Source organism: Solanum verrucosum, unplaced genomic scaffold (genome assembly GCF_900185275.1).
Source record: "Solanum verrucosum unplaced genomic scaffold, falcon-dt-bn FXZP01000001.1, whole genome shotgun sequence".
NCBI lineage: Eukaryota > Viridiplantae > Streptophyta > Magnoliopsida > Solanales > Solanaceae > Solanum > Solanum verrucosum.
In genome coordinates, this window is record NW_026020283.1 from 191,849 (window position 1) to 213,971 (window position 22,123).

At 34.7% G+C, this 22,123-nt stretch overlaps 1 protein-coding gene across 1 annotated transcript; it reads left to right on the forward strand.

Annotated features, from left to right (window-relative positions):
- The first annotated feature begins 5,175 nt into the window (after nt 1-5,175).
- LOC125834227 (WPP domain-associated protein) lies at nt 5,176-8,166 on the forward strand. Its single transcript, XM_049513398.1, has 4 exons — nt 5,176-7,395; nt 7,483-7,612; nt 7,937-8,038; nt 8,122-8,166. The coding sequence occupies exons 1-4, from the start codon at nt 5,216-5,218 to the stop codon at nt 8,164-8,166; spliced, it is 2,457 nt and encodes an 818-aa protein (XP_049369355.1). The 5' UTR covers nt 5,176-5,215.
- The last annotated feature ends 13,957 nt before the right edge of the window (nt 8,167-22,123 follow it).

Below are 22,123 nucleotides of genomic sequence, written 5' to 3' on the forward strand. Positions count from 1 at the left end.
CGTTAACCAAGAATACCATAATCAATAATTAACAACTTAAATTATTTTTAAAAATATATTAAAAATTTGATTAACTCTAAAATTTCACATGTGTTACGTAAATCTTAATAATTTACAACTTAAAATATTTAAACAAATGTATTAAAAAATCGATTAGCTTACAAAATAGCACATATGTCATATATATTATTTGAATTAAATAATTTAGTTGACTCTCCTAATTCTATCTGTATCACATAAATTAAAACAAATAAAGTAATATATATATATATTGGGAAAATTTTCAAAACAACAATATTCTAGTGGGACTCCTTAGCAATAATTTTATTATTTATTAAAAATGTTATTATTTTAGTTTATTAAGAAATGAGTTATGTATTTATTTTATTTTGATTAAATTGAAAGAATACAAATAATTAATAACAGAACAGAGAAAATCATGGAACAAAAATTTACAAAAAAGGTAAAAAGGATTTTAAATATAAATCAGTTACGTTTTGAAAGAACATATGTTGCCATCTTTCTTTCGAGCGTTTTTTGCTTTCTTCTTAATAATTCCAAAGAAAAAATTTGAAAAAATTTAGTTTGTCTTCTGAATATTCATCTGATAACTTTCAAAACTTCTTCGAGTTGAATTCGACATATTTTTGAAATGGAATTTTTCAAAATTCACGACTAGAAATTTCTCTCATCCAGTGAATTCAAGAAATTTCGACATTTATCGTTGAAAAATTGAAAAACAATTAGGTATTTTTTTTATCAATTTTTTTATTTGATTGGATGAGATATTCGTATATCTCGACTACAAGATTGGGTTGTTTTTTTTTCAGGATTGAATCAGTGAAATATTTGGAAGTATTGAGATTTTTAGCTTTTTCGGATGTTTTGTATACAAACTATGATGTAGAACGAATGAAAGTGTTTTTTTTTTTTAAAGTTTAGTAGCTGTTTTTTCTGTTTGAATGCATACAATAATTTGTATCCCATTAAGTTAATCTAAATAGTAACAATATAGGGATACATGCATAACAATTCTGTGATATATTGGACAACGTACAACTAGTGAGTAAAAAATATAAAGTAATTAAGAGTTGTATACATATTTTTGTCGACTTGTAGTGAGTGATGGATACAATTAAATATTGAATTCAATTTGTTGTAGTTTAGCTAAAAGATGAAATCTTTGTATGTAATAGATTTCAGTATGTATTGAGTGCGTGTTTTATTTTTTTTGTTTTGTAGCTAGTGATGTTTGAATGTACATTACAATTATGTAATTAGTAACTACTTTGGGATACAATTAATTATTAGATACAAATTTATGTTTTAGAATAATGCATTCTGGAAAAAAAGTTAGACTTAAAATTGTGCCTGATTTATGAATATCAAATATATATTTTGTTAATGTAGACATGGGTAGCATTGGTTTTCTAGTCATGCATTCTGGGAGGTGGAACGAAGATAATTACTACATTAATTACACCATAAAAGTAATTATGTTGAAAGAATATGTGACATTTAGAGATTTATTAGATGAAGTTGCTAAACAAATTAGTGTTGATTTGAGATTCAACAATGTGAAACTTAAGTATAAAATAGAGGATAGTAATGCACCTTTGGTAATACACAACGAGATGGGTGTGAGGGTGTATGTGTCATTGAAGAAAGATAACAAAGAATTGACAAAGTATTATCTGTGTGTATCCATATCTGTGAATGATTGTGAATTGACTGACAGAAATCTATTGGAAGATAGAGTTGAAATGTGTGGAGTAGATGAAGGAGATATAGTTGATACACAAGCATTAGTGCTTAGTGTGCCGAACATTAGCGATGAAGGTAATACACAACTCAAATAAGGAAAATTTCCCAAAAATTTGAATATTATTTGGTATACCTCTAGTAATTCTGATTGATTCAGATATTTCGTCAATTTTTTTTTATTTTTATGCGAGTTTGTTTAGATATTCATCTAGTATTTATGTATTTCAAATTTTTAGTCTTTTAAATAATTTTTTTTGATTTTATTGTGATTTCGTTTTAATATTTCAGATTTATTAGAATCTACAAATTCATTCATATGTTTATTGTGTTTGATTTTTAATACATTTATATTTGATAATTTCGAAATTTGCTTTTAGGGTTTTAGATTTGGGGAAAACATCTGTCTGTCTACAATGTCTAAATCAATCAGAATTATTTAGAGGTATACCAAATAATATTCAAAATTTTGAGGAATTTTCCTCATTTGATTTGTGTATTACCCTCATCGCTAATGTTCGGCACACTAAGCATTAATGCTTGTGTATCAACTATATCTCCTCCATCTATTCCACACATTCCAACTCCATCTTCCAATAGATTTCTATCTGCCAATTCATAGATACAGATACACACAGAGGATACTTTGCCAATTCTTTGTTATCTTTCTTCAATGACACATACACCCTCACACCCATCTCGTTGTGTATTTCCAAAGGTTCATTACTATCCTCTATTTTATACTTAAGTTTCACACGGTTGAATCTCAAATCAACACCAATTTGTTTAGCAACTTCATCTAATAAATCTCTAATGTCGCATATTCTTTCAACATAATTGCTTTCATAGTGTAATCAATGTAGCAATTATCTTCGTTCCACCTCCCAGAATGCATGACTAGAAAACTAATGCTTCCCATGACTACATTAATAATATATATATTTGATATTCATAAATCAGGCACAATTTTGTAAGTCTTAACTTTTTTTCAGAATGCATTATTCTAAAACATAAATTTGTATCCAATAATCAATTGTATCCCAATGTAATTAGTAATTACATAATTGTAATGTGCATTCAAACATCACTAGCTACAAAACAAAAAAATTAAAAAACACACTCAATACATACTGAAATCTAAATACATACAAAGATTTCATCTTTTAGCTAAACTACAACAAATTGAATCCAATACTTAATAATTGTATCCATCACTCACTACAAGTCGACAAAAATATGTATACAACTCTTAATTACTTTATGTTTTTTACTTCCTAGTTGTACGTTGTCCAGTAAATCACATAATTGTTATGCCTGTATCTCTATATTGTTACTATTTACATTAACTTAATGAGATACAAATTATTGCATGCATTCAAACAAAAAAAAAACAACTACTAAACTAAAAAAAAGCACCTTCATTCGTTCTACATCATAGTTTGTATACAAAACATCGAAAAAAGCTAAAAATCTCAATACTTCCAAATATTTCACTGATTCAATCAGAAAAAAAACAATCCAATCTTGTAGTCGAGATATACGAATATCTCATCCAATCAAATAAAAAAATCGATCAAAAAAATACTTGATTGTTTTCCGATTTTTCAACGATAAATGTCGAAATTTCTTGAATTCACTGGATGAGAGAAATTTCTAGTTGTGAATTTTGAAAAATTTCGTTTCAAAAATATGTCGAATTCAACTCGAAGAAGCATTGAAAGTTATCAGATGAATGATTCGGAAGACAAAATAATTTTTTTCAATTTTTTTTTGAAATTCTTAAGAAGAAAGAAAAAAAACGCTCGAAAGAAAGATGACAACATATGCTCTTTCAAAACGTAACTGATTTATATTTAATTTTTTTTTACCTTTTTTAAATTTTTTTGTTCCATGATAATTATTTGTATTCTTTCAATTTAATCACAATAAAATAAATACATAACTCAATCCTTAACAAACTAAAATAATGACATTTTTAATAAATAATGAAACTATTGCTAAGAAGTCCCACTCGAAGCTAAAATATTGCTGTTTTGAAAATTTTCCATATTAAAACATCTAACTGTTAACATCTAGCATAAATTGTGTTGTATTTTATACTACTAGTCAACTAGGGAAAGTAGTTTTTTTTTTCTTCAAATTTACATATGAAAAAACTCATTGTTTGACATCACGAAAATACATATGTCTAATTATGATTTACAAGCATCAATTAAATATTTCAACAATTATTATTATCTATCACAAATTATTACTATTTTTGTTTAGGTGTATTTAATGAAAATGAAAATAATTTACTAGCTATTTCAAGAAATACATATATTGATTGAATTTTGATACAATCTCCAAGAAATACCCCTTGCGTTCAACAACAATTTTAAATATGTATGAGGTTGTAAAAAAAAGGCTACAACTTCCTAAGAAGAAGAAGAAAAAAATAACACATGAAACCCTTGGAATCATAGACTATGTTCCCCGAAATCATATTTAAATTATGTGTTATTAACATATAAAAAAGAACTACTAAGTTGAATGTTTGATACATTAAAATAATTGCATAACTATATTCGTTAGCAATGATGAATTTACTAAGGTCCGAAGGGTATCATCTTAATAGGAAAAAAATATTAAATAAAGGTGCTCTTAGCTTAGTTGATTAGGCCCTTCAATTTCACTCTATAGGTAGGGAGTTTGAAATTTCTTTTAGCTTTATTTTGGTACAATATTTATTCTCTATATTTTGAATGATTTAAAAAAAAAAAGAGAATCATGGAGAAAATGTTGTAATTATTTTTTAATTTTTTAAAAAAAGTATAATAGTATACATGAATTTTGTGTATATATATATATGGTGTTACATTACTTTATTTATTATTTCTAATTTTAATATGCGAGACTGCTGCTAATAAATTCGGTGCATGCCATTGTTCGTTAGAACATTGCAACTCAAATCACCGTATAATATTTTTTTTCCTATATGGTGCTTTGTATTGACAATGAATTTTAGTTGAATAAGATCATCATTCATTAGTTTGAGCGTATTTTTTATTTTCTTATTTCAATGAAACTCATCACACACTTATTATAATATTTTTAACATACTTGTACTAGTAATATGAAATACACATTCATACACGTGTCCAGAAACATTAAAATTAAAATTTATTAATAATGTCAAAAAATGTTAATTGTATATAACTTAAATACTAATAAAAATAATTCTTCTACCGCATTCTTGGGAAATTACTTGGGCATTTTGACAAATTTAGAACAAGTCACAAGAAGCCATGCACATTTTCTTGCATATCTTTAGGATTATACAATAGTCTACTTTTATTTTATACAAATTCACATTAATATAAAAGAAATATACATATAAAAGTTTGTTGTATTTCTAAAAATGGATACCTTGTTTGGTGAAATAGATTGTAGATCAAAGTCAGACGGAATAGTAATGGGAATTTTAAGATGTGCAATGGACAAAGCACATGAAAAGGTGCAGTCTGAAGCTGGATCAATTGAGTTTCTTCATGAGAGATCAAAGTTTTATGAATTAGCAGTAATTCTTGTAGAATCAGGCTTAAGCATTATTCAAGAAGAGACTGATTTCGTTGAAAGCAACCGCGAAAAAGTCATCTCAGACTTAACAGAAATGAGGCATTGGCTCTTTGGAAGAATTAAGGTAATGAAGCTCTTAATCAATGAGAAAGATAGAGAACTAACAGAGAGAATTGAAAATGAATTAAAGCTTAGAGAAATTTTGAAATCTAAAGAAAAAGAAGTTTTTTATCTTCGTGATAAGTTGGAGAACCAGAGAACAATGAGTGAGGGTTCCCTAGATTTGGAGTTACTACTTAAGAATAAAGCTAAATTAGAAGGTGAAATTAGTGACTCAAAATCAGATTCAGAACTTCTAAATGAGGAAACATTCCAAAAAGATAGTATTTTTTATGGAAGTTACAATCATATTCCTAAAATAAACCCTATGAATATTGGTTCGTTGAAGCCTGAACAGAACAATGTGATTCAACAAATGAGTTGTGATATAGACATTTTAAATGAAACCTTAGATTTTGCATTTGTTAGAAGAGATAATGGTGAGATGGTTCCTATAGAAAAGCAATATTGGAGGTGTACTATTGAGAAAGATACATTATCTATCTTGATAAAAGGCTTCATTCAAGATATCAAACATAGATTTGAGGACACTTTAAAAGAAAATGTTGAGATTGTTATTTTTGAGAAGCAATTGAGGTGTACATTTGAGAAAGACATATTATATGTCTTGTTAAGAGGTTTCATTAGTGACTTTCAACAAAGATTTGAATTAGAGTTAGGGGATCAAACTCCACTTGAATTTTCAAATGATAACTTGACAGAATTTATTGGTGAGATAACAATTTTATGCAAGGAGCTAGAGGCTTTTTGTAATAAATATGATGATAGAAATAAAACTATTAGCAATCAAGATTTATCGACAAAAATACAACGAACATGTAGTGAGCCTTTACCAAATGTTGATCAAGAGGACTACCAAGAAGTTAGTGGACATATTAATGATGTTGCTAAGTTGATTAAGAATCATGAACCTGTTATTAGAAAGCAATTAGAAGATCACAATTATATGAAAAAAGAGGTATTTAGAGGGGAGAGATCTGCATTACACAAGAAAGAGAAGGAACTTGATTTCTTGAACATAATGATAAAAGATTTTATCACGAGATTAGATGATATAAACTCAATGAGCCTTAAGTTAGTAGATAAGAAATATGTGAAATGTAAAGAGAAGTATATTATGAAAAATATATCCAAGTCTACTATGGGAGATAAAGTGGTAACAAGTGATTGTACTTGCGAAATCATAAGAGATGATTTGGGATTACTAAAAGAAGATATGGAAAATTTAAATTTGCAAGTATTAATTTTGGAAGAGATTTATTTGATAATTTATGAAGGTTTATACAAGGAAATGTTCAAGGCATGGAAGGATGAAATAGATGATTTTTACATGGAGGTCGAGATAAGAGAAGATTTATATAAGTTTATGATGGTTGAAGCGGTAAAAGATGTCCATACAAAAATGTCAAAATATTTAAATCATACTTATAAAAAGGTAGAAATTGATAGAACAGAGGAAATCAAGATTGAAAAACTTGATTCTATGTTAAAATGTCCCGAGACAAAGGAAGATCCGATGGTGAAAGCAAGTTCAGAGATAGAAGAACACAATGAACAAGAAATTTTAGAATATGAAGGGGTTGAGGAGTGTGAGACTATTAAATGGTTGTTGAATGATGATGTGAGCACTTTCAATTCTGTTAATGAAAAACTAAAGATTGCGATGAAACAACTATCTACGTGCAAAGAATTGTTGTTTGATTTGGAGCAAAGTCTTGACATTTCACCTGATGTATTACACACAAATGGTGATGATTGTGCATACACAAACAATACTAGTCTTGTAGTTGAAACTAAAAAACCATCACAAGAGTCTATTGCACAAGTAGATGACAACACAATGACACGTATTAATCCATCTAATGTTTTGATCTCATCCCAACTATCGAATTTTCATCAAATGATTCAAGAATTTGAGATCAATGTAGTTCAAAATCTAGACATGAAATCATTGAGGTATTCAAGACTTAGTTTATTTGAACAACCTCATAATGTATGTATAGCAGTATAGGGAGTAATGATAATGCTATTACCTCTTTTCAGGATAGAGGAATTGAAACATCAATTTCACAACTTCATTGTTGAACCAATTGCCTTAATGAAGAAAAGGAAATTACTTTACAAGAAAGCTTTCTTAGCAAGATGTCAGAATCTAAAATTGGCTGAAACTGAGGTACCTACATACTCTCTCTCTCCCAATTTATGTGACTTACTTTTCCTTTTAGTCAATCTAAAAAAGAATGACAAATTTCTATATCAAACAACAATTTAACTATGAAATGTCTATTTTACCCTTAATGAAATGATTTACAACCACACAAATTTCTATCATTCATTTTGGACCGCAAATTTTAAAAGTCTTCCTTTCCTTTTTAAACTTCGTGTCGAGTCAAACTACCTCACATAAAATGAGACAGAGGAAGTATTATTTAATTGAAAAATCAATTGGCATAGCTAAACAACTTGATTGATACTCACTAAATTGATATTTGTACAGGTGGATTTGCTAGGAAATCAAGTGGAGGAACTTTTGCATCTTCTTAAGAATATATACATTATATTGGATCAAAATTCAACTATTTTGTCTTGCCACTTTCAGGTCAACAACAATCCAAACATAACATTATATATCTATTATTTTTATTATTTATTTATTTATTTATTTATTTATTTTTACTGTAGGTGTTTGACATTTTAAAGCTCATCAAAGACGAGTTGGTTGGTTAAGTTGTTTGTGTAACTTCTTCTTAGAATGTAAAGTTTAATATTTACATTTTGTATAATGTATTCATTTGTTTATATGCGCGTAAACAAAATCTCCTAGTATGAACTACCTATCCACAAGAAAAATGTCAAATAGTGCAGTTTTTAGGCTTTGGCTCATCTCCACTGAGCATCTTCTCCATTTCCTCCGGTCCCACATTAAAATTGAGACATTTGTTATCTTAACAATTCAATGATTATGATTTAGTCTACTAAACAATATATTTTAATCATAGTTAAAGAATATTCTCTACTATTGTTGTAATGACCCTCCAAGTCATTTCCTTCATTTTCTAATATTCTTGGTGTTTAGAGATTTTCTATAGCAACCCCAAGTCATTAATGACTTGCACGGATCACCTGGTCGTTCATTTGGCTTTTATGCGAGTTTTCATGTTTTAGAGCTTCTAAAACTTGGACAGTTGACTTTTATCAAAACATTAGGTAAACGACCTTAGAATGCAATTCTAACAATTTTGTTAGCTCTAATATATCAATTTTGGTCTAGAAGGACCTTTGGTGCGGGCCCCGAGGCTTCTAGGCTCATTTTGAGATACCTTGTGGATTTTGGCTTAAAATGAGCTTGGGTGTGGAACCCACTTTTTGTTGTGATGACCTCTGTTGAAAGTTTCGAATCTCTGTTGAGTTTAGAATGTTGAATTTGATGGGGTAGCATAATTTTTTTGCATGCACGGGGTTTTGAACAAATCTCAAGCACGCAGTCGAAGTATTTTCAACTCCAAATTCTCAGTTGGTGCAACACCCTTTAAGCTTTGCATTCACTTGCCTAGTGACACGTTCATGGAGGCTAATGATTTTGGTCTCTGCATTCGCGATTCTAGTGTCGCATTCGTGAAGGCCAGGTCCCTTGACCCCGTGTTCGCATGCCTTGGCTTCACATTCGTGGAGAAGGGAATGGTTGACCCGGTCCAATTGACCACAACATTGGAGAACATGGGGCCCGCGTTTCCGAAGGTCATTTAGCTTGTGATATATGGTGATCAATCCCGAATTCAACTCACTTTTCCAAATTTCCAACTTCGTGTTCTTGACCTTTAGAGCTTCGATTGAGCTCATTTTTGTTACGTTTGGTGTGGGAAATGGTGGAGCATTGTCTGGGGGTCTTGGGGAAGCATTTCGGGTCAGTTTTGGAAGCGTTGGGGAAACATTATGGGCCCCCATTTTTTCTGGCACCTTAACACAATCAATACACAACAATAATAGCCAAACTTAATCAAAGGGTTTCCCCTAACCACAAAATCAAAGACACCACCACATGACTCAGAAATTTATAAAAATGATACCAGGACATGGAATTAGGAAGGATGGTGGTAAGAACAAGATTACTTCAATCAAAATGTTTGAAATATCAAGCTTAAGAATCTTCATGTAACACTCCGGAAATTAGTAGGCTAAACTAGAGCTTAACGTGAGAGTTAGAGTCATGAATGTAACTCCCCGTACTTAAAAATAAAGGGTTTCATGCTGGAACGCCAAGGTACGACCCCCAAGGACCAACCATGGGTCCTTAAGGAGGACCCTTATAAACTGCCTGGAAGTGACCAACGGAGGGGACCTACGCCTCGTGGGTCAGTCCACGCCCGTAGGTAAGGGGCTATGGGTCAAGCCCTGAAAACCAAGTATCTGAACCCCGACCCACGCTTCACCAGCACGGGCCGTGGGTCCAACCACGGTCCGTTAGTGAGGGGCGTGGATGGGGCCTGGAAACTGATTTATTTGTGGTTTAGTTTAGAGACACTTTGGGGTTTTACGGTTTTAATTAATATTAAGTGACGTAGTTTTATCTTAATTTAGACTATCTATATAAGGATTTTAAACCCCTAAATTAAGTCTTTTAACTCATTCTTCCAATTCCCAAAAGAAAGACCAAAATTCTCTCCAAATATTCTCTCTCTAGAACTTCAAGGAAGAAGAAGAAGGAAGTTTGAGCTAGGGTTCAAGGAGCAAGGTTTTATACTCAAATTCATTGGATTTTATTGCTAAGGTATGGTAGTCCTTCATCCATGGATAACTTTCATCCATGGAGCCCCTTCTAAAGCTCAATTTCAAAGATAGAAAATCCCCAAAAAGCTAGGGTTTGATTCCAAAGTCATGGGTTCCTTTCAAAAACAATTTTTATGATTCAATTATGTTATATTATGTGTGAATCGATGATTTCTTATGATTTTTATGTAGAGTTTCCCCAAGAACCCATGAAACCCCCATATTACTCAATTATGATCTTGTGATGTAGGTTTGTTGATGAAAGAAAAGTATTATGAGATTATGCATGTACATGTCTAATGTAGTGAATTCTAGATGTGTTGATTGAATATGATCTTTGATCCTTGAAGGGCAAAGTATGAGAATTATGCATGATTTATGAGATTTATGTATATGCTTTAAGAACACTTTGAGAGTAAAGTGATTATGATTATGATCTTGTTGGGTGTTGTTGAAAGGATATTCTCATTTACACACCTATGTATGAATATTATATGATGTGAATGGTTTTCTCACAATATAATGATTCTAAGCTTGAAAGGCTTTCTCACCTATTGAATCTATATGTAGACATGGACGGTGAAATGTAATTCTCACGCATGATCTAAGAGCTATCCTATGAATTATGTTGAATTGAGTGTCAAGACACTCTTCCATGAATATGAATTAAGTCAATACTTAATAAGTACTCCGTGGGAATTAATGTTTAGCACCAAGTGGATATTGATATGAGATGGAAGCCCTCACGTTAGTTGAGGCCGGGTTTCTAGGAGCAATCTCTTGGGATGGAAGTCCTCACGATAGTAGAGGCTAGGTTTCTAGTAGCAATCCCCTTATACCATAAACTATGTTCCCCCATTGGTTATTTAGCTAGTGGGAGTCACCGTATTCCATGTTTAGCTCACATGGTCTTATGTCAGTTAAGGCTTATTCCCACAACAACAATATGAACAAGAATATGAATTACGAACTATGGTTACTCAAGAAACTTTGCTTAGTATGGGTGAGATTTATGGGGTCTTATTCATGCATTGCACAAGTATGCTTTTAGGGTATTTATGAAGTGTTTTATTATGATATGATGATCACTATGTTGACTATGCTTATGACTTATGTTGTTCCATTATCTTCAAAATGATGTTTTAACTTAGCAAATTGCATGCATTCAAATGAAATGTCCCTTTTAGCATGATTTAAATGTTTTTATGCATGGCTATCATACTTGGTGCATTTTTGTACTAACACCTACTTTTCCTACATTCCCCCCCAAGTGTAGGGTCCGGTTCTCAAGGTGATCATCGTTGTGGCTAAAGCTTGGACTTGCTTATTTTCCTAGCTTGTTGGTGAGTCCTCATTCGAGGACGGATGTTATCTCATTGTAGTTTATTTCTTGTATTTCCTTTTCGGACTATGTTGTATGGGCTGTGTCCCTTTCTCATTTCGAATATTGTAATAGATGCTATGTTGAGACTTAGAGTCTAGACTTCCGCTTTTCTTATATGAAAATTTTAGACTTGAAATATGTTTTTACTCTTATTGTTCTATTGCTTATGTTATGATATGCTAAGAGGCTTGTATGAGGCTTTTTGGAGTCTTGTACGCCGTGTCATATCTAGGGGGTACCCTTGGGTCGTGACACTTCATCCTTGCAGCAATAACAAACGAAGCCTAAATCTATATAAAAATTATACCACAATGATAAACTCGCTACCTAAAGCAACTTTCATTAAACTTCTGAGTTGAAAAACTAAACACCTAAGGAGTATTTGGAAGCTTACTTAAGGGTTTTTATGGGTTTTCATTTGTTCTTAACGAAAAAAGTACGAAGAAGGTGAAGACCACTAACTTAGGAACTAGGGAGATCCGCTTAGAGGTGTCTATTTAGGCAGTCTCACAAAAACATGCATATATCTCTATTCTAAAGTCGTATGGCCCAACTCTTTAGTGTGTTTTCGAAACTACACTTGTAAACCTTCAATTTGATAGGTTATGGGCGTTCTAACTCCTTATATATTAGGAGAAAATTATTGAGACATTTGACCCAGAATTTTAGAAAATTCCTTAGCGGCATTTACAAAAACTTTTGCCAACTTTTATTTCACAACTTTCTTGACTTCAAAATTTAACATATGAACTTTGAGCAATTAAAATACCTTATAAAACATCCCTCTAATATGTTAAATACTCTTAGTGTTATCCCAAAAGTACTAGTTAATCCAAATGTTCAAACATGATGGGCGTCACATACTTCCCTCTTTAAGGTCAACATCCATCCTCAAATGATAATAATATTTATGGCAACATTGGAAACAATACAAAAATTCATCTAGAACACAAGTAAAATACCTCATATACTCAAATGCGAGTCTACTCTCCATCTACTCTTCAAATCATCTAAATGAGAGAACAAGTGGGGATATTTTGTCTTCATGTCCTTCTCAACTTCCTACGTCAACTCCTCAACACTTTCACATAAGCTATATCCTTTATTCACAATCTTCTTATTTGGTTATCTACTATGTCAACATGGATTTCTTCATAAGATAGCTCCTCTTAAATCTGAACATTTGTTGTTGGCACTACACGTGTTGGATCTCTAATACACTATCGTAACATAGAAACATAGAAAATCAGGTGTACCACCTCTAGCTCTAAAGGTAACTCTAGCTCATAGGAAACTCGACCTATCCGTCACAAGATGCGGTAAGGACCAATGTACCTTAGGCTTAACTTTCCCTTTTTGTGGAATCTAATAACGCCCTTCATAGGCAAAACTTTAAGAAGGACCAAATCATCAACATCAAACTCTAAGTCTCATGCCTAACATCCACATTGGATTTATGGTGGCTCTAAGATGTCAACAAACATTCTCTAATCAACTTCACTTGTTCCATGGCTTGTTGCACTAAGTCCGGTTCAAACAACCCTGATTCTCTAACCTCGAACAAATCAAAAGAGGGTCTACATTTTCTTCCATATAAAGCCTCATATGGAGCTATACCGATGTTGTAAAGATAACTATTATTATAAGCAAACTCAATAAGTGGCAAGTTATCATCCTAATTTCCTTTGAAATCTAGCACACACACTCGTAATATATCCTCGAGTATCTAGATCGTACGTTTGTCTTGGTCGTCAGTCTAAGGATGAAATGATCTACTAAGGTTGACCTGCGTCCCTAGATCCTTTTGGAAAGAGTTTGAGAAATGAGTTGTAAATTATGCCCCTCTATCCAAAATAATCAATATAAGGACACCATGCAATCTATCAGTCTCTCTATAGCGATGCATAATCTTGAGCTAAAAAATATGGCCCTTCTGAAGTGCGACTAGAACTTAATGCCAAAACTTGGGCCTGGGATGACCCTTCTGAACTATTTTCTTATGTTGCATGGCAGCCACACACAATCAAGAAAACAAACAAGTATATCTCGGTTTAATAATAATCCATCGTACGACAAGGCCCATGTCAACAACTCTACAAAGAAAACAATTACTCCTAACAGTTTATATAAAACAATAACTAGCTAGCACACAGGTCTGTTTGGCCGTCGAGGCCACCATGGTATCTAGGAAAGCATAAACACTATGTGGAATGTCGAAGTACCATGATCTCTATACAGAAGATGAAAACAAATACATATGTTATCTCAAACAACTATCAAACGTCAGTCAACCCACACATAAGGCCAACATGGATAATAACGTGGCTAAAATTCCAACACACTAGTCTGCAAGCCTATATAAATATAAAATACTTGGACAGGATAGAGCTCTAACCTACCCAAAATCTATAAACATCAAAATAAGCAAACCTCTGCACTCTAGCAACCCCCCCCCCCCCCCCTAAAAAAAAGAAGAGTGAACCAATTAGTTGGTCGCCCCTCAGGACCTACAAGCATAAATGAAACGCCTCTGAAGAAGGGGCATTAGTACAGAATAATGTACTGAGAGGGTAAGACAACTAAAAGCTGAAACTGAAATATAAGGATTGACCGAGAGGGCAGGGGTGGAACACAAGTACAATACCTTATCTTCCTATAATAGGACAATATAAACGCATAACCAACAATAATCTGACTTGGCCCCCACAAGCCCGAAAGGTACAAACATCACACAATCACTATAAGTCCTAACGAGCACAAACAATCACTAAATACCCATACTAGCTCCCTTAATTACCTCGATCCCAATGATAATCTGATCTGAACTATCTAGATGTCCATATGCCATGAATTAATGAAATTTGAGGTTCTGTGATACAACATATACATATGTTGCCTTGTAGGCACTCCCTACCCGTCTTATAGATACGGTTTACTCGACCCGTAGGAACAATATATCCAACCCGTAGGAATAATATAACAATCAATTTGTATGATCAAGAAACATGTAGTGTTAGATTCTATTGAGGCCAAAACAATCTCATAGACGACAACTAGATGATAAAACATCACAACAATAACAAGTAATCATAATCAATCCAAACACAATCATAACATGTTTTTCTATGCCACTAAGCAAGGAGTGGAGTGTTGTTGATAGACATTATATCATATGTTGGTAGCCAACTCAGTATGATAAAGCTACAAGTCATTTAACGATTATATATAAGCCATAACAAGCTTAGAATATCATGATCGTGGTAGAAGAGATATTTTAGTCTTAACATACCTTTCAACCAAAACCCAAAAGGTGTCTCTATGAAGCTTAGCCAACCGAAAGTAATAAAACAATGCAAAAATCAACAAGGCTGCAAAAACGAGTCATAACTAATTGATAAGGCGCTAATGTCATACTCGTGAACGGCCAAGTCCAAAGCATAAAATGAGGCTAATAACAACAATAAACAATAACTAATATCCAATGAAGATATTCCAATAACATCTTGAAGGAGAGACAAGATCCCGATGCAATATAACAAGGCTTACTTTACATTGTTCAATCCAATAACCATTGTATGTGACTCTAATTGAAATCACCCCGACCCCCATTCTCTCCAGCACCTTAAAACCATCAATACACAACAAAAATAGCTAAACTACATAAGATAAAGGGGCTTCCCATAACCAGAATATCAAATACACCACCACATGGCTCGAAAATCTATAAAAATGATACTATAACATGGAATTACGAATGAGGGTTGTAAGAAGAAGATTACCTCAACCAATTTTTTTTTTAAAAATATGAAGCTTAAGAATATTCATCCTTTCATCAACAATAAATGGAGCCTAAATCGACAAGATAATTATACCACACTGATGAGCTCTCTACGTAGAGCAACTTCCGTTAAACTTTCGAGTTGAGAAACTAAACACCCTAGGAGTATTTGAAAGCTTTCTTAAGAGTTTTTTTTATGGGTTTTCGTCTATTTTTAATGAAAAAAATATGAAGAAGGTGGTCTTTTATAAAGACCAACGACTAAGGAACTAAGTGGACCCACTTAGAGGTATATGTTTGTGCAGTCTCATAAAAATGTGCATATTTTTTTATTTTGAAGTTGTATGGACAAACTGTTTAGTTACTTTGAAACTAAACTCATGAACCTTCGATTTAATAGGTTATGGGTATTCTGACTCCTTATATATTTAGGAGAAAATTGATAAGACATTTGACCCAAAATTTAAGAGAATTCCTTAACGACATTTACAAAAACTTTTGCCAACTTTTATTTTGCAACTTTCTTGACTTCACAACTTAACATATGAAATTTTGAGAAATTAAAATACCTTATAAAACATCATTTCTAATATGTTAAGAACTTCTAGTCTTATCCTAATAGTACGAGTTAATTCCAACGTTCAAACAGGAGGGGAGTCATAGATATCTTCATCAATATCCCCCCTTTCTTGGATTAAGAACCCAAGCTACTTGAAACTATCTCTCTTGCTGATAGCTTGAGTGTCAGGCTTCACTTCATTCTGTCTGCAGCAATGCAATACTGAATTTGCACTTTAACTATTATGTTTTGGTCCTGTTTAACATAAACCCGTTAGATTCCAGAGTTTGTCTCCACTACTCCAACCTATTATCAACTATGATGCATGTCGCATCAATCAGTACTATGTCATTTGAAAGTAGCATACACCATGCACTTTATCATGAATATACTGCGTTAATTCATTAATCAGTAAGGCAAATAGGAACATGTTAAGTGTTGATCCCTTCTGCAACTCCTTTTCCACTAGGAAGTGCTATAAGTCTCCTTCCACAGTTCTAATATGAGTTTTGGCTTCATCATACATATCATTTCATCGCCCTAATGTAAGCCACCAATATTCCTCTAGCTTCCAAGCGTTTTGAAAGGACTTTGTTGTAATTTTTTTCAAAGTCAATGAATATCATAATTGTCTCTCATTTTTTTATATTTCTCCAGAAGTTGACTCACAAATGGATGCCTTCAGTAGTAGAATATTCATGCATGATTTCGAATTGATTCTAAAAAATGGACACACCCTTTTTCACTGTCATCCCACCACCCTCTCCTAGACTTTCATAGTGTGTCTTAACAATTAGATACCTCTGTAATTGTTACACTTTTGGATATCACCCTTGTTCTTAAACAATGGAACGATCATACTCCACCTCTATTCTTCGGGAATTTTTGTTGTCTTGAAAATGACATTAACCAACCTAGTTAACCACCCCATACCTACCATGTTAGTGCTCTTCCAAAACTCCACCAAAATCTCATTTGATTCAATCGCTCTTCCCCTACTAATGCTACCAATATAGCATGATTAATCTCCTCAACCTTAAAATACTTACGATATCCAAAATTTTGGTAACTCTCATAGTGCTCTAAATCACCCAACACACTGTCTCTGCCCCTTCTTCATTCAAGAGTTTATGGAAGTATGCTTGCTATCTTCATCTAATGGGTATCTATTCCACCAACACCTTGCATTCTTGTCATTGATGCACTTCATTTGATTCGAGTCTCGGGCTTATTGCTGAGTTGAGGATTTCGACTCATTTAAGGCTTAATATTCAGGGAATTAGTGTCCTCAATGCCTATTTAATTCTCATAACTGATGTTAAAATGTTAATATGCAGCAACAAAGGAAAAAGAGCAAGGCAAGGACATTACGAGGCAAATGGGAGCGGAAAAGCTGAAAAAGTTAAAGGAAAGCAAAGTTGGTACTTGCCAAAGCCACTTGGCGACTCGCCGAGTGGACCTTCAGCTCGCCTAAAGATCCAGCATGCCAGCCCATGGACAAAACCAACTTGGCGGTCAAACAAGCAATTCGGCGACACGTCGAAGATATCGATGACACTGATTTAGCTCGCCAATGTTACAGAAAGAGGTGGTGAAAAACCACGCCAAAAAGGTGAGAAGAGGAGCACACGGTGAATCGCCGACCATTTCGGCAATGTCGACTCACTTCGCCGAAAGTTACAGAATAAATGGGTGAAAAGACACGCCAAAAAGGTAATAAGAGGAGCACTCAGTGTATCGCCGAACAGTTCGACAAGCCCGACTTACTTCATCGAGTGGACTCCGCGCTGAATTTCTGAGAATGTATATAAATGTAATTTTCAAAAGAAGAGAAAGAGTACTGAAAAGTTCCCACATTGTTTACTTCTGGGTTTTGGATCTTTTACATTTTAGAACATTGTTTTGACATTTTTTAGCAAGGATTTAAATATTGTAAGATTTTTAGCTTTAATTTGAGCATTTGGAGACTTGTGGATCGTTGTCAAATCTGATGAAAAACTTCGTTGGTAACGATTTCTTGTTCTTTACTATGTTTGGCTTAAACCCCCATTCTTGGGGGTGTGATTATGTTGTTGAATGCGTTAATTAGCTAATGAGTGTTGTTAGTTACTGATTTTATTGTTAATTTTAAGTGGGTTCGATTAATTGTTCATGTTTTAATTGAGGAATTGTAGTTGCAAATGCAATTGCAGCTTATAACTCGATACTTTCTTGAGAAAGAGGTGTTAGAGTCGAACTATTAGTTGATGACTGTTTTGATTGCATTGTTACAAATCTAGCTTGAGAAAGTGAGTTTGACTGCAATCTTGCAAATCTAGCTTGAAAAGGTGGATTGATTAAGGTAATGGGCTGTTCAATTGTGTTTCACTTGTTGAGGTTCGAAAGAACTCACTTGAATCGCAATAGTTGATTGAGAAATGACTATTGCACTCAAAACCTAGCCTACCCACTGATATTCAACATCTACGAGTAACTCGTAATCACCCATTATACGAAATTAGCATTCAACTTATCACACTCCCAAGAAACCTTCTCTCCTTGTTTACTTCCGGTTCTTAGTAGTCATAATTTGGTTACCAGAATCCCCCCATTTGATATTAACTCTCTAAACTTTGTGATTTACTTTGATGTTGCGAAACTTCTTGTCACGACCCGATTTCTCGAGTCATGATGACACCTACTATACCCTACCAATAGGTAAGCCAACCCGAAACCCAGAACATTAAGCAATGAGCGAAAGGGCAGAAACTAACGATAACAATAATCTAAACAAGAATAACAAGGCGGAAGCAACCCAAAATAAATATATACAGAAATCTCTCCCAGAACCTGGAAGTCACTAGTACAGAGCTATCTAATAAAAAGTACAAGTCCCAAAAGTGGACCACAACAGAACGTGTCTCAAAGGCAACAAGACTACCTAAAACAAAAGAAGGAGACAGAACAAACCCTAAAACGCCAAGTGCTCGCCCTCGTCTCCAAATCACAACTGCAAAAGAAGGCTGGAACTAATCACCGCTGGTAACTGGTACTGGACCTGCATTACGAAATAGATGCAGAGTGTAGCATGCGTACCAACACAATAGGTACTCAGCAGGCATCATAGGCAGACTGAGAAAAAAGGGTAAAAACAATAAGAAAGAATAGAATCTAGACACAGAGGTCAAACCAGATAAGAAAAGAAAGCACACGAGTATACCAGAAACAAACTAAGTACAGCTAAACTAAACCTAACTGGACCCCCATATGCCCAGAAGGTACACTCGTGCGCAAACTCAAATAAACCCTGAACGAACCCCCATAAGCCCGACAGGTACACAGAAAAGCTAAGTCTACTGAGAAAGAAGAAAATCAGGCTCCCAGCCCAAAGTAACTAAGATAATTCATCAGACTCCACCCAGCCAGCAGTGCACTCCCAACCTAGCTAGAAAGAGTGACCCTAGGGGGAACCCAACCAAACAGTCCACTCTCAGCCCAGCTAAAAAGAGGGACCCGTGAGTGAGGTAGATAACACGAGTCGTCCTACCATGCAGTCAGCTCCAAGCCCAGCTAGAAAGAGCGACCCGGGGAAACCCAGCCAGCAGCACACTCCCAGCCTAGCTAGAAAGAGAGGCCCAGAGGCGATCGCCGATATCACCGAGTCTACCCAGCCAGCGATACGTTCCCAGCCCAGTTAGAAAGAACGACCCCGGGGGTGATGGTATCTCCAATAGGATTCAATCCAACAACAACCACCGTGGAACGTCGTCCACTCTAAGACATCACAGAAAAGGCTCCAAACCTATACTATCTCAATCCCACGCCTCGAGTGATGCACCAAACCTTCGAGAATGCGTCGAAATCACAGAATGAGAGGGAGAAGATACAGAAGTGCAGCAAGTAGCGATAACACCTAATCTAAGACTCAAACTATCAGACTCAAGTCTGCTATTCCAGTCTTCAAGGAGCTAAGTCATTCGAACGACGTCGACAACAAGTCAAGGCTATCCAGCCCACACGGTCATAAGTCTAAGGCAATGCTAGCCTAACCTAGACTAAGGACATCATACTTACGGTTAAGGATGAACAAGGCATACAATACATAGCATACAAGCATACAATAACATTTAGCACATAAGCACACAACTCTACTAAGCCGGTTAACATGATACTATACCCGAAATGTGGCCAATTGATCCTAACATGAGGTATCTAATCAAAGTAAGGTAGTAAACTGGTACCCACCCCCAATTCACTCCAATTGACATGTTTTTACACAATTAAGCTCAATCTAAAAGAAAGGAAGCCGTAGCCTACCTTAAGGCCGATCGCGCGCTCTCCAAATCACTTTACCGGAGCTTTCCCTTCCCGAACGACCTTTGAACGCTGTCACTCTATCAAATATAGGGTCGCAACATTAGTACGGTCGTTTAGACACCAAAATCACAACAAACGGAGACGGGTCAATTTTGGAGTCAAAACGGGAATCATGGGACCCGCACCGAACTGTCCGAATTTGACTCCGTCAAGAGACCCTAAACAACACCCCAAACTTATGTTCCAAAATGGAACACAATTCGAGGCTCAAAAACATAGCAAAAACCAACAAGCAAGAAACCACACTTTAATCACTAAAAAAAAAAAAAGCAGCAGCAGTCCAAACTCGGAATAAACGAAAATTGAAAGGTGCCCAACACTCTTTGAACACTCTACGACGAAGTCTCGACAATTCTCAACACGTGGGACTTCGAATCACCCAAAATCGAGCTAAAATGAGAGAGATATGACCAAATCAAGAATGCTAAAAACAAAGTCTCGAAAAAGGGTACAACAGTCAGGTAAATTGCGAAATTACCTCGAAATACGCGCACCCAACAACTTCCGAACACTCTACAGCAAAGCCACCAAAAAAACGAAGCTCCCGCACTTTGAATCACCTAATTCGGATAAAAGATGAGAGAGTTATGAGAGTTTGAAGGTTTGGAAAAGGTTGCTGTTTTTCTGCATTAAATAGCAGATTTGCTGCAATTTTTTTCCAAAACTAAAAACTCCGACGGGGTGCTCCGAACTCGTTCGGAACCCCGTGCACGTAAACGAGATATGAAACCATACCAAATTTGATATTCCGAACTCAACGGCATAGTCGAAATTTCCAACAAAGATCATCTCGATAAAAAGTGGGTCCCACTTTCAAAGGTCATTTTAAGTCAAAACCCACAAAAGGGCTCGGAAAGATATCGAAAATCTCGGGACACAAAAGAAGGGTCAATCTAGACCAAACTCGACATTCCGGAACTAACCGCGTTGACGAAATTCTCATCCGAGCGCGTTTACTCAGAATATTGACCAAAGTCAAACTTAGGCTTAAACTTAAAGTTAAAACGCCTAATTGCACCGACTCACACTGAAAACCTCGGGAGTCATGTCGACCATGCTACTAGCCTAAAATGACCCTTCCGGAGCTGATGAAATCGTCAGAATTGGATTCCGATGTCATCTTCTTGAACTTTTGATCGAAAATGATCGTTCGAAGTTCATAAGCTCCAAAACACAAAAACTCGCACCAAGACCAAACGAACGACCAGGTGACCGAACTGTCAGTCCCAGCAAGTCATAAATGACTTGGGGTCGCTACAGGAACGATCTAAACGACACACAGAAGGCAAGACACAGAAATGACCTGGAGGGTCATTACACTTCTACCTCTACAAACGATTAGGACACAATTTTACTTCTTAAATGAATTCTCTACTGTATCACTCCCTGTGGGATCGACCCCAACTCTTAGTTGCGTTTATACTTGTTAACGACCGCCTACACTTAGAATTGGATGAAGTGTAGTTGAGCTTTATCACTTATCTCTCCCACACCTTCTCGAGCTTGTACAACTTCTTATATCCGCCTTTATCCCCTAGTTCCACATACATGCGTTCGAAAATTGTCGTCTTGATCGTTGTAACCAGTAACTTAACCTCATTTTTGTCACCTTATACTTTTCCTTATTCGTCTACTTCTCCTCCTTATCCTTGCACTCCACCAATTGTATATAAGCAATCTTCTTTGCTTCCACTTTTCCTTGAACTTCTCCATTCCACCGTCAATCTCCTCTCCTCGATAAACACTAAAATTACCTCTCAAAATCCCTAGCACCATTTTAGTTGCTTCTTGCTATATGTATCCCCACTACTCCTTCAAGCCGCCATAACCATTTGTCCGT

Bases quoted from the DNA above. Each gene is read 5' to 3' on its own strand.
- LOC125834227 (XM_049513398.1), top strand. From the start codon at position 5,216: ATGGGAATTTTAAGATGTGCAATGGACAAAGCACATGAAAAGGTGCAG. The intron at 7,396-7,482 runs GTATTCAAGACT...ACCTCTTTTCAG, and splicing joins CTAGACATGAAATCATTGAG to GATAGAGGAATTGAAACATC. The intron at 8,039-8,121 runs GTCAACAACAAT...TTTTTACTGTAG, and splicing joins TTTTGTCTTGCCACTTTCAG to GTGTTTGACATTTTAAAGCT.